The sequence below is a fragment of the Mustela nigripes genome, chromosome 4 (genome assembly GCF_022355385.1).
Source record: "Mustela nigripes isolate SB6536 chromosome 4, MUSNIG.SB6536, whole genome shotgun sequence".
Taxonomy (NCBI): domain Eukaryota; kingdom Metazoa; phylum Chordata; class Mammalia; order Carnivora; family Mustelidae; genus Mustela; species Mustela nigripes.
Genome location: NC_081560.1, coordinates 8,947,316 through 8,959,647, shown reverse-complemented (window position 1 = coordinate 8,959,647; position 12,332 = coordinate 8,947,316). Strand labels below are relative to the sequence as shown.

At 40.4% G+C, this 12,332-nt stretch overlaps 1 protein-coding gene across 1 annotated transcript in view; it reads left to right on the top strand.

Annotated features, from left to right (window-relative positions):
- The first annotated feature begins 7,190 nt into the window (after window positions 1-7,190).
- The window catches only part of CNTNAP2 (contactin associated protein 2), a 1,946,973-nt gene continuing 1,941,831 nt past the window's right edge, over window positions 7,191-12,332 (top strand). Inside the window, exon 1 of the mRNA XM_059396202.1 lies at window positions 7,191-7,390. Within this exon, the coding sequence (XP_059252185.1) occupies window positions 7,294-7,390 (97 nt within the window). The 5' untranslated portion in view covers window positions 7,191-7,293. The remainder of the gene's footprint in view (window positions 7,391-12,332) is intronic.

The window sequence follows — 12,332 nt, the reverse complement described above, 5'->3', positions numbered from 1 at the left end:
CAGGAATTTAGGGACCCTATGAACTATGGAATCAAGCTTTAAATGTTTTGGCAGTAACCATGCAATTTAGTGTAAACTGTTGAGACAGTAATTATCACCTCCAAGGCTGCTCCACTCAGTACCTTTACCACTGCAAACCGAGGACATAAATAAATGGTAGGGAGATTTAAATCAACCCAGCTTCCTAAACAGAGTAAAAAGAATATTCTTAGCAATCATTAGTTTCAAATCAGTAACGTCAACTCAGTGTGGACAAGGAACATCTCTGTCCTTCTATTCATTCGTTCTTAAAATGCCCAGCTTCCCCAGTACAAAATGTCCCGTTCTCTGTAGTATGTTCCCTGGTCTAACGTGGCTACTAGTTCAATCTGATACCTGGACTGGGTTTTGGCTGCTACCTGATGCCATTCAGCTTTGTCAGTAGGTCTGGTATTATCAAACACTAGTAAGAAGAAACCAGATGAAAGTCCAAGAAGTACTTAAGGAAAACTTTGAGGATCTTAGTTTAGGGGCATTCAACACGGAGGCATCATGTATTATTACAGCATATAAAGAAGTAACTTAACATAGAAACCATCTCCCAAATTGGGTTAAATGTTAATAATTTGTATGCCTCACTTTTGTATAGTCCTCTCAAATTTCAAAGAAATATCTAAAATTTTATTTCAATATGCATTTTATTATTTCCCACCATTGAAGTACCAGTTAATACATTGCTTTTCTTCATGTTCAATTTCAAATATTTTTTTAAAGATTTATTTCTTTAGTTTCGAGAGAGCAAGAGCAGAGGGAGGAGCAGAGGGAGAGGGAGTCAGGGAACCTCAAGCAGACTCCCCACTGAGCAAGAAGCCTGACCAATCTCAGGACCCTGAGACTGATCATGACCTGAGCCAAAAATCAAGAGTCTGGGCGTTCAACAGACTGAGACTTCCAGGCACCCCTCAAATATTTTTTGATAGGAGACTTTTTTTAATCCCCAAATCTCCAGATGATTTTGGAATGTGAATGTATTGAGGCAGAACTTGAAATTTAGAATTTTGGTGTATTCATTTATATCATCGATTATAATAATAATAATAGTAATGGCACTTTTTATGTGCCAGATATATTATATAAATTATTTTTAATTCTCAAAATAATCTGATTGCATAAATATAAATATTATTCTGATCTTATATACAAGAAAATTAAATACTCTGATCTTATATACAAGAAAATTAAGGCATACAGAGAGGGTTGTAGAGAGCCAATACACAGACCCCAGAGACCAGACACAGCATCCATTCTAAATTGCTTCCTCGGGGCGCCTGGGTGGCTCAGTGGATTACGCCGCTGCCTTCGGCTCAGGTCATGAGCCCAGGTTCCTGGGATCGAGCCCCGCATCAGGCTCTCTTCTCCTCAGGGAGTCTGCTTCCTCCTCTCTCCCTCTGCCTGCCTCTCTGCCTACTTGTGATCTCTGTCTCTCAAATAAATAAATAAAATTTAAAAAAAAAAAAATAAATTGCTTCCTCCATGTTCATCTAATCTTTCCTAACTTCTATATACTTATAACAAACAAAAGCAATCCACTTGATGTCATTGTGGATGTTTTTTGAAAAATTATTGTTCCTTAGGTACAACTTTTATTTCTTGACATTTTCTGTCACCCATTTCTAACTAGTTTCATTTCTTGATAAATAAAATCCTATTTTAAAAAATCAAACAGACTTTACAAACATTAAGCCTACTTAAAAAGTTGATTGAATTTTCAAAAATCGGAAAGGCATGCATATTGCTAACTGATTATACCTTAGCTTTTGTTCTATCATGTAATTGGGTATTTTCCTAAGAGTTTACAACTAGGAATTTATAGGTGTGTACTAAACCTTTCTTCTCACATAGTTTTTTTTTTGTCTATTCACTATTTTTCTTGATCCTCCCATTTCCTCTCTAGTTCTTTTATATAGCAACATTTTAAGGAGATTGGCTAGATAGATAGGCTAGTACTAATGTAAATCAAAACTAAGAATGTTCTCCCTCCCACCTTAAATCCATGGTATTAATGGGAAATTACTACACACTTTGATATTCAAAGCATATGTATTTTATTCATATACCGTACTCAGTAATTCCTTGTCCAAAAGATAAATGGTATATTTTATGTTTTTGAAGTTATGGCATTTTTCTGGAGACACTCACTTGAAATTTCATTTTCCTTAATCTGTGAGATAAATAATGGGAGATATTTGAAAATAATCACTATATAAATTGTAGGTTAGATTCGTCAGAGCCAAAGCTCTGCAAAGCCATGGAAAAAGGTAGTTTTTATTTGCAATTCTGGAAGAACAATTATTCTGACTTATGTGATTCATATACATGCATGTTAGAGTCTAGTGAAAGAACGTCGGGTTTCCAGAAAGTGAAGCATGTAATAAAGATGAAGGCCAGGTTCCATGTTCTGAATATTATAAATGGTGTAGCTACCTTCCTCTCAGTTTTCTAAACTTGATTATTCATTTCAAGGATGCATGAAAGACCTCCTTTTTCTAACTATACCCTTTCCATTAATGTTGAACAATGTAAACATGAATTGTTTCTAAACAAATGTCTTCAAAGGGTTTAGTCCAAATAACACTAATTGCAACATATTTCTCTGAGAACTTTAAAACAGACTGGGATTGTGGCAGTCAATTTTATTTTATGTCACCTTCTTCAATCAGGCTTTCATACAATTAACATTTGATTATGATGTGAAATTTCCCACTGTGCCCAGGGTCAATCAGCTTTGCCAAAAGCCTGGACTCCAGGTGGATTTTTCTCTACACCAGAGGATTTCCCATTAGACCAAACCTCATTCTGTTCTTTCTCACTAGAGAATGCATCCCAGACAGAGCCTATACATCCAGAGAAACAGGTGCTAAATTCTTCTTGGAGTGTGCAATCAGACTGGCAAGCATTTCTATTCTAGATGCTTTTTTTCCCCCTGAGGGAATTCACTGAAATCTGGGCACAGTTGATCAGCTCGCTTTCCAGAGGAAATTCCACTCCAAGGACCTCACCTAGAGATACACCAATGTTTTTCCTACTGAAAAGCCCTGAATTTTCTGAGTGCTTCATTCGATAGAGTTAGTCCCTTCAAAGTGTCATTGACTCTTTTTTGCTATTTAAGTTCCAAAATTTGGGGAGGATTTTTGAGACAATGTGCCATGCAACAGATTATTTGCAGATCTCTGGGACGATAACAATGGTGATAATATATATTTTTTTTATTTTTGACGATATTCATTTTTGAAGCACCTATGAAGATACTGGAATGGTTACCTAGTCAACAATTACTTGAATAGATGTTAGTATCAAAGTGATGCAGATTTATTTTGATCTCTTTATTCAACCATTGGCCATCAACTCTGAGGTCGAAAGTGTTCCCTCTCTTGCTGGAAGGTAAAATCCTAGCATCTAGCACAAGGCCTAGTTCAATAATAGGCAGATACTCAACAAATATTTGTGATATAAATGAATGATGAATATATTTCTAGTGAAGCAATAATTTATTCTCAATTATGGGGTCAGTTTAACATTAAAAAGGAGAGTCCAGTAATTCCTGTTGAAGAAGAGGATGTGAGCAGTAGGCAATAAGGAAGGCCTATCCTTTCTTATTTTATCCCAATATAATGTAACTTGCACATCTTCTTTCCCCACACTTTTTTTTCTTTGCAAGCTTTTGATCCGCTTGCTTTTCCTATTCTCAAGCTTTGATTCACCTTATATCTAACCAAATAAACATATTTCAGACCATCATATCCTCTCTCCAACTATATCTGCAAATACACTGTAATGCACATATTGACAATGGATCTTTGGAATAAGACAGGCCATGTTTACCATATCTAATAGACAGCTCATGAACTGTGAGTCCATTGATTGGTGTGGAAGTTTAATAGGACCTTGAAGGTTGGCAAGGCTTCAGTAATTTCATATTACTAAATAGTTACAGCCTAATAGTTACAGTCGTAATTGAATTTAAAAGAAAGTTTAACTTTAATACGTGTTGATGGAAATGATGGATTGGATAGGGGAAAAAGCTAGAATAGAATCTGAGCAATGTCTTCTCTTGCACCTATTAAAGTTGTATTTCTTTGGGGCGCCTGGGTGGCTCAGTGGGTTGAGCCACTGCCTTCGGCTCAGGTCATGATCTCAGGGTCCTGGGATCGAGTCCCGCATCGGGCTCTCTGCTCAGCAGGGAGCCTGCTTCCTCCTCTCTCTCGCTCTCTCTCTGCCTGCCTCTCTGCCTACTTGTGATCTCTCTCTCTCAAATAAAAAAAAAAAAAAATCTTAAAAAAAAAAAAAGTTCTATTTCTTTAAGTATACTGTGAATCCCAAAGCATGTATCTAATCACACAATGAAAACAAAGGTAGTTGCATTACAAAGCACGTGACATCATTTACTTTCAAACACAGCAAAGTGCATTGAAAACAGATGATGGGCAGGTTCTTAGCTCACACTGCCATGCATTAAGGCTAGTACTACATAATCACAGTGGCGATGCAGGTGTTACATATACGTCATTAAGATGAGGTTTGGTTTTGTTTTTAACTCATTAAGAGAAGTGATTACTAACTGGTAGGATGCATTTTGGTGGAAAATAAAATCACCTCGGGTATATAATTTTCTGTTACAAAACAATTCAATAGACACTTAAGAGCTGGCTCTTTTTGATCGTGCCCTAAGAAATGGAATCAGTTCAATCTGTTTGACATAGCACCCACTGAAAGGCATCTGTTGAGATATGGAAATGGTACCACTTTCAATTGTTTTCTCTTTTATTAAATCATTTAAACACCACTCTCGTGGAGTGTAGTGCAATGGTTTAAAAACAGTTAAAAACTGGGGCGCCTGGGTGGCTCAGTGGGTTAAGCCGCTGCCTTCGGCTCAGGTCATGATCTCAGGGTCCTGGGATCGAGTCCCGCATCGGGCTCTCTGCTCAGCGGGGAGCCTGCTTCCTCCTCTCTCTCTGCCTTCCTCTCTGCCTACTTGTGATCTCTCTCTGTCGAATAAATAAATAAAATCTTTAAAAAAAAAAAAAAAAAAAAAAAAAAAAAAAAAAAAACAGTTAAAAACTGACTTCTGAAAAGTTGTGTAACCTCACGATATTTTTTCCCTGTGACTGGTTTCTTTGAACTCTTACATATGATTGATGGCATCTCTCTACCATAGAGTTTTCGCAAGTGTTCATTGACTTTTGACAGTCTGTAGGAATCCAAATAGAAAAGGGGCATTTGATAACCCATAAGAATGCATTTACTGTATTATTTTATAGGAGGTGAATTTTACAGCATGAGTATGCAGTGTTTCCCCTGTTAGCCATCCATGTGTTTCTTCATTTTCCAGATTGTACCCAATCTTCAGTTCTTACCAGGACAAAAATATCCCTTTAAATCAATAAGAAACAAAGCTCTAATAAAGAATGCTGAATCAGGCCCCTTACCACCATACTAATTATGCAGTGAACACACAGTACTGTTTAGAGTGGACCTTTCCACGACCTAACCATAACATTAAACTCAGACTCTATTCCAGGAGTAGGCAAGTCTCCATAAAAATTTTATTTATCTTGAAAGGCAAATGCTTATTCACTGCATAACACTGGAAGACATGGTTACTCCTACTTTGTCCTCCCTAAACATCGTTAGATAGATGACCAATAATTCTGAACTGTGTCAGTAAAGTCAGTGAAAGGTTTGGTTCTGCAGAGAGCTGAGAATCCAAGTACTTTATGGAGACTGGATGGAAGGAACCTGTCTGGGGAGGTGCGAGCTGGTTGGGGAGGAGGGGGTGGTGATGGTGGAGAGGGCTTGAGATTTATTATCGAAAAGGTCTAAATGTGCAAAGAAAATCTGGGTCTCTCTAGACATCCCTAATTCTTCATACTTGCAATGCATCCGACACCCTGAAGTAGTTATCCGTACGCCTGCTTATGTATTTCAGTTTTGCGTTTGGGTCTGTTTGTGAGCGTGTTTTCCTGGCAGCCGCGTGTGTTTGGTGTACGTGTGCATATGTGCGAGTACGAATTAATTACATATTGAAAACATCTGCATTAGCGGCGTCTGCAGTGCCCGCTGCTCCAGTCGGGATGCTGAGCTCGGTCCCTTGGTGTTAGGACCACTCGGAAGACCTGCTCGTCGGACGCCTGCTTGTGGCTCCCGGGGGGCCGGAGCTCCGGGAGCCTGTACCATCTCCATCGGAAGGGGAGGAGAGGAGGGAAAGAGGAGGCATCCGAGCGAAGGGGTTCGGTTTCCCGCAGCGGGGTGGGGGGCGGCCGGGGTTGGAGCAGGGCTCCGAGATCACCCTGCAAATCCCCAACTTCAGCACCGCCTCCCGCCGGGGGAGAGGCGCGCGCCCCCTCGCTCCGCCCCCGCCCCAGCCGATGGACCCGGGCGGGTCGCTGCCTCCTCGCTCCGGCTTCCAATCGAAGCGAGGGCAGGGCAGGAGGGTTCTGACAGCCCGAGGGGTACGGTGAGGAGGAGGTGGAGGTGGAGGAGGAGGAGCCGGGGTGGGGACTGGAGGGAGGCGAGGAGGGAGGGCTTCCCCGCCTCGCCCGCCGCCGGGGTGTGCAGGCGCTGCTGGCGGCGGCGGCGTCTCCAGCTCCGTCTCCGGCCGCTGCTGCTGCCGCCGCTGCTGCTGCTCGGGCGCCGGGGAGATGCCGCCCCGCGCCGCGCCGCGCTGAGGCCGTGCGTGAGCCCGCCCGCCCGCCCGCGGGGCTGCGTGCTCTCCGCGCCCCAGCCCTCCGCGCCCCAGCCCTCCGCGCCCCAGCCCTCCGCGCCAGCTGACAGGCGGCCGGGAGCCCCTCCGAGTCACGCCGCCCGGCCGCGCGGGGAGCGCTCGCCCGCAGTGCCCCCGGCAGCACCGCCGAGCCCGGCGCTCTCCCCCCTCCGCCCCTGCAGCCCCCGCTCCTCTCTCCTGCCTCCGCGCCCGGAGGTGCTCCCCCCCCTCCTCCCCAGAGGGAGAGGGCGGGGTAGGTCCCCTCCTCGGCTCCCCCTCCCTTTCCTTCTTGGTTTGAATTTCTTCCCCCCGGCATTTCACTGGCTCCCGGAGCAAGAGGCAGGAGCCGCTCGGAGCGAAGAGGAAGCCTGCGCCTCCCCCGCGGCTCCCTGCCCGGCCGAACTGGAGCCTGCAGGGGTGCGGGGAGAAGAGGACGCAGCGGGAGGGGCCCGGCTCTCGCCCGCGCCGCGCACAGCCCACCTCCCCGGGAGAAGCCCACGGAGCGCCGCGTCTCCGCCACGAGCTCTCGGAGTCGCGCGACCGGCCGGCCGACGATGGTGGCGGCCCCGCGAGCCGGCTGCGGGGCAGCGCTGTCGCTCTGGATGCTCGGCAGCCTCCTCTGCAGAGCCTGGACGGCCCCGGCCGCGTCCCGTAAGTAGCCCCCCGCGAGCGCGCGCCGCGCCCCGGCGGCTCCAGTGCCGCATTGAGGTGCCACCCCGGGGAGGGGGGCAAGTCTGGGGCGCCTTCGCGGTTCTGGCCCCCGGGGCGCGCGGGTGTCTCCGGCGTCACGCACCGGCCGCCGCTGCAGCACCGAAACTCCGAGCCCCGCGCTCCGGGCGCCCGGTGCGGTGGGATGGGGTGGGGTGGGGGGACCGGGCTCCGGAGGCTGGTGATGCTTCTGGAAAGTTGTTCTGGGTCCTGGAGGTGCGTCGGCGACGGCTCGGTTAGAGGGAGTCGTGGGGACGACAGTCTTAGGAGTTCTTCTTCGACTTCGTGTGTTGGTCGTGGAGGGAGTTCGTGGCATTTGGCTTAGGTAGGTCAGTGCGAGAAAAGTGAAGTCAGGGCAAAAATAAGTTTCTTATTTTTATTGACGGTTTTAACTTCAATGAGCACGGATTTGGGGATGAAAGAGGAAAAGGTTTGGAGCAGTTTGGGCACGATGGACTGCTCTTAGCCACCCACCCACCTGGCCACCCCCCAACGACTTGATGGCCATTTAGTACTAACTTATCGGAATAGGAGGCGGAGGATGCAGTGTTGTACCCGAAATTGCTCTGATTCTTTGGCATTTCGGTATGATGCAGTGTCTAGGGCTCCGGACAGGCAGGACACACCATCAGCAGGGTAGTAATGAACGCGTTTCTTAAGAGTTCTCAGGGAAACGATGCTGTTCAATATGTTGAAGTCTATGTTTTAGCAAGCTTTTTTGAAAAGAAAAGGTGGCTCGTGGTTTCCTGTGGTCAGCAAGAGTAGACAGACGTAGGAGATTCCAGCCCACCTTCTGAATTGCTTTGGAAGTGCATAGTGTGCATGTAGAGAGGCAATGCCTAATCTCTCCTTTGGTTCACAAAGAGTTAAACGCTAGAGAGATTGCCTATGGGAATCTTAGGATAATATTCCTAAGCACATAGTGCTTGTTTATGAGAATGAGTTACTTATTAAAGAAGAATCGTGGAGATTTTAGTGTGAAAATAACTGTTTTCCATTTAGGGGGAAAAAAAAAAGTTTCGTGTTTTCCAGAATTCATTGTATGTGTGTATTCCTATCTCTTTTTATGAGATCTTGGGATGCCTTGATGCATCTTAACCTATAAGTTAATACTGATGTTCTTGTTCCAGGGTAGAAATATTAATAAGAATAACCATTGAAAAAAGGACTTTATAAGTCGTGCTAAAGACTCTACTACATAGTAATGTGATGTGATGAACCAGTATTACAGTTTTGATGTATTTTCCCATGTACAGTATTTGTTTCTCTTTTCTTGCAAGATAGGAAGTCACTAAGTAGCAGTTTGTAATGGACTTGAGAGAAAATTTATAGCTTTTTCACAAGCGGATTAAACCACCAAAAAGTGATATGTTATATATATATATATATATATACATATACATATACATATACATATACATATATATATATATATATAGGTTTTATATATTTAAACAGAAATTATGAAGAAAATGCTCAGTATTAGTATTTATTTACATAAATACTATACATAAACTATATCCTGAGAAAAGTAATCTGATGAAATTTCCATTTCCATTTCAAGATCTAGTCATATAGAACTAATTGCCACTCTTTTCAGAAATTGAATTTATTATAATTTAAATTAATTATATTCATTGTTTAAAGGCCCTCATATCCAGGACTTTTCTTGGGTTTTATGTTGCATCTTTTTGTATACTCTAATTATAATGGATCCATCTGAAACATTTGACATGTATCAAGAATTAATAGCATACATGCAGCCACTGGGTTAATGCATTTTAAGAACAGAAAAGTTGTTTCAGAAACATATTCTTAGTTTTTGCAACTTAGAATTTGGTGATGGGGAAGAACAGAGAATATTACTTTTAAGATAGGTAATACTTACATTTGATTAAGATTTATTAGCTCTTATTCTTTATTGTTTAAATATCTAAAATGGCTTAACTCAAATGACTCAAATGACTTTTTATCTCAAATGACTTTTTATTTGAGTACAAATTGTGTGACTAAAACCCAGTTTCCCTGCATCCTGAAATCGATTAAATAATAAGAATGATGTAGACTTTATTGATAAGAATAAGCTTGATATAATCTGTGCTTTAAAATTAAATTATAATTTTACACTTAATGAAAATGTTTATATTCTACATGATTCTGAAAAAGAATGATAGTTATATTCTTAATACTGAAAACAGAGGAGAAAAAAATGGTAACTACATGAATCTAAGATAATGAACAACTCAGCCAGGAGAGGTCATCACAAGACAAAAAGTAGCATGAAAATCTAAAAGTAATGTTTTTATTTGGTACTCATTTAAGAAAAAAATATGACTATGCTAAAACTTTCTGTCCCTAAATAACTTTTTAACATGAGGGACATTTCTAGAAGATGCAGTTAATATTTTTTCATTTGATAACAGTACCATTTTAAATATATTATTTGCTTCTGGCTTATTTCTTTTTCTCTGTTATTGAAAAGTATATTAAAATGGTGTTACTGTTAACACGATGTTTTTTACAACTAGACTAAAACGAAAGAAGCTCATTTCTGGGACTAAAGAGAAACAGAATCTAATTGCATAACAGTGCAGATGAGTGGCTGCTAAGCTGATGGAGTCCTATAACCTCCCTGCTTGTGAATGCGTATATACAGGATGCACATGTGAAGTTTATTTTTTTTTAAATTTTTTTTTTTTTTTTAATTTATTTAGTCAGAGAGAGAGAGCGAGAGTGAGCACAGGCAGACAGAGTGGCAGGCAGAGTCAGAGGGAGAAGCAGGCTCCCCGTGGAGCAAGGAGCCCGATGTGGGACTCGATCCCAGGACGCCGGGATCATGACCTGAGCCGAAGGCAGCTGCTTAACCAACTGAGCCACCCAGGCGTCCCAACATGTGAAGTTTAAGTAGGAGATCTTACTCTTAGGAAGTTGCACTTGTTTGAACATACTTGAAAGATGCAGACAGTGCAGTTCTAAATGATGAGGAGTTTGAGCTAGCATTTAATGAATTTAACTTACTCTTAACGTATACTAAATTTTGACTTAAATAGTGCTTTCTGATAAAGTTCATTTATGCTATTTTGTATTATTTTGTATACGCATTAAACTATGATTGCACTGACCGTCACATTTGAAAAATTTTGATTGATCAAATACTAGCAAGTATGTTTCTGCATATATAAGTATATATAAATACAAATGTATATAAATACACACACACATAGTAAAATCCTTTAGATACATGTTATATAATGTATGTTTATTATAATGTATATACTATATATTTATTCTGTGTAATATATGTGTATATTTATATATTTTCTTACATGTCTTTCAAGGAGTTAAACCCGCTTAGAATTTTATAGATAGGTCTTTTCATGTGCAATTATTTCAAGTAACTAATGCCACAATATCAAAACAGTAGTATGTTGATCTGTTTTTTTCCAATTCATATACCACTCTAAAATGTTATCTTTGAAATAATTAAAGTAAATGTAAACAATATAAATAAATACAAAAGCAAATACTATTAGTTTACACTGAGCTTAAACATAATAATGAGCTTGTCTTAATAAAATAAATTTTAATTAAAAAAATGCTTTAGGCCAGCAAAATTCATCGGCTGATAAGAGGCAGTACATTATTTACTTAAACTAAAAAGAGTGTTATTTACTTATAGAAGAGAACTGCATAATCCTGATTTCTTTGTAGGTACTGATATTTAGGGAACAGGAATTTTTGTCAAAATTTTCTCCATTAATATTGATGTTTGGCAAAACTGGCTAAAAAAAAAAGGAATCCCCAAATTCAATATAGGCTTTTATTAACTTTTATACAGTTAAAAGCATATACAACATATCATTTTGAGATAAGTAACATCGAAGTTGTTGGATGCACATTATATTTTATAATCACATTTCTATTTTCATTCTAATTTGGAGGATATTTCAACTTCTATAACTTTTTTAAGATTTTAAATCACTTGTCTTAATTATAAATTCTTCTAGAGTTAATGCCAATAAGTCTCTAAAAGTGAACTAATAAGTCTTCTTGTCTGATATATCCTTTTTATGACTGAAATATAAAGGGAATTTGATATGCAGCCCCTTATCTTGCCACTTTTTTTAATATTTAAAAAAAGATTTTATTTCTTGAAAACAATGTATAGAATAAGGAGACATTCTAAGCTCAGAAACTCTTAACTCGTCATATCTAGTGTCAAAATTCTTCATGTTTTTGTGGGGACCGATATTGATGGGATAAAGAAATAAAACATGTAATTTCAAAATTTTCCTATATTTGACTTAAGAAGTGCTTTCTTTTGTCCTTTATTGCGACTTGTGAAGTTAAAGAAGAGAATACATAATTTAAATCTAAAAACTACAATGTTAGGGAAATAAAGTGGATTTCATATTTCTATGTGTATCGGTATCTGAAATTGAATGTTATCAGTATTTCTAGAGGAATACATATCTTGAGATAAGTAGCTATTAGCAAAATAAGACATTTTATAATCATGTAATATTTGACCATTGAAAGGAATTGTGTTTATTTTTGTCATTTTAATGTACAAATAATGATGAAATGATCTTCATATAGAGAACATTCCAAACGAGAAACTTAGAATCTGAACAGAATGAGAAGTTCAAACACTGGATCTCCCCATCTCCTGGGATCTGTAGAACTTGTTGTATGTTTTAGTTCTGACCAACTAAAGATGTTGGGATATAGAGGTGCTACCTCTTTTTCCAACCCAGTGTTTTCTTTTATGTGGAGGAAAGTCCACTTGTAGCATTCTCAGCCTCTATATCTGCAAATCACTCGTTCCTTCCATGTTAAGTGGAGGAACTTGCCTGCCAGATGACTTTGGGTTAAGGACCTAGCA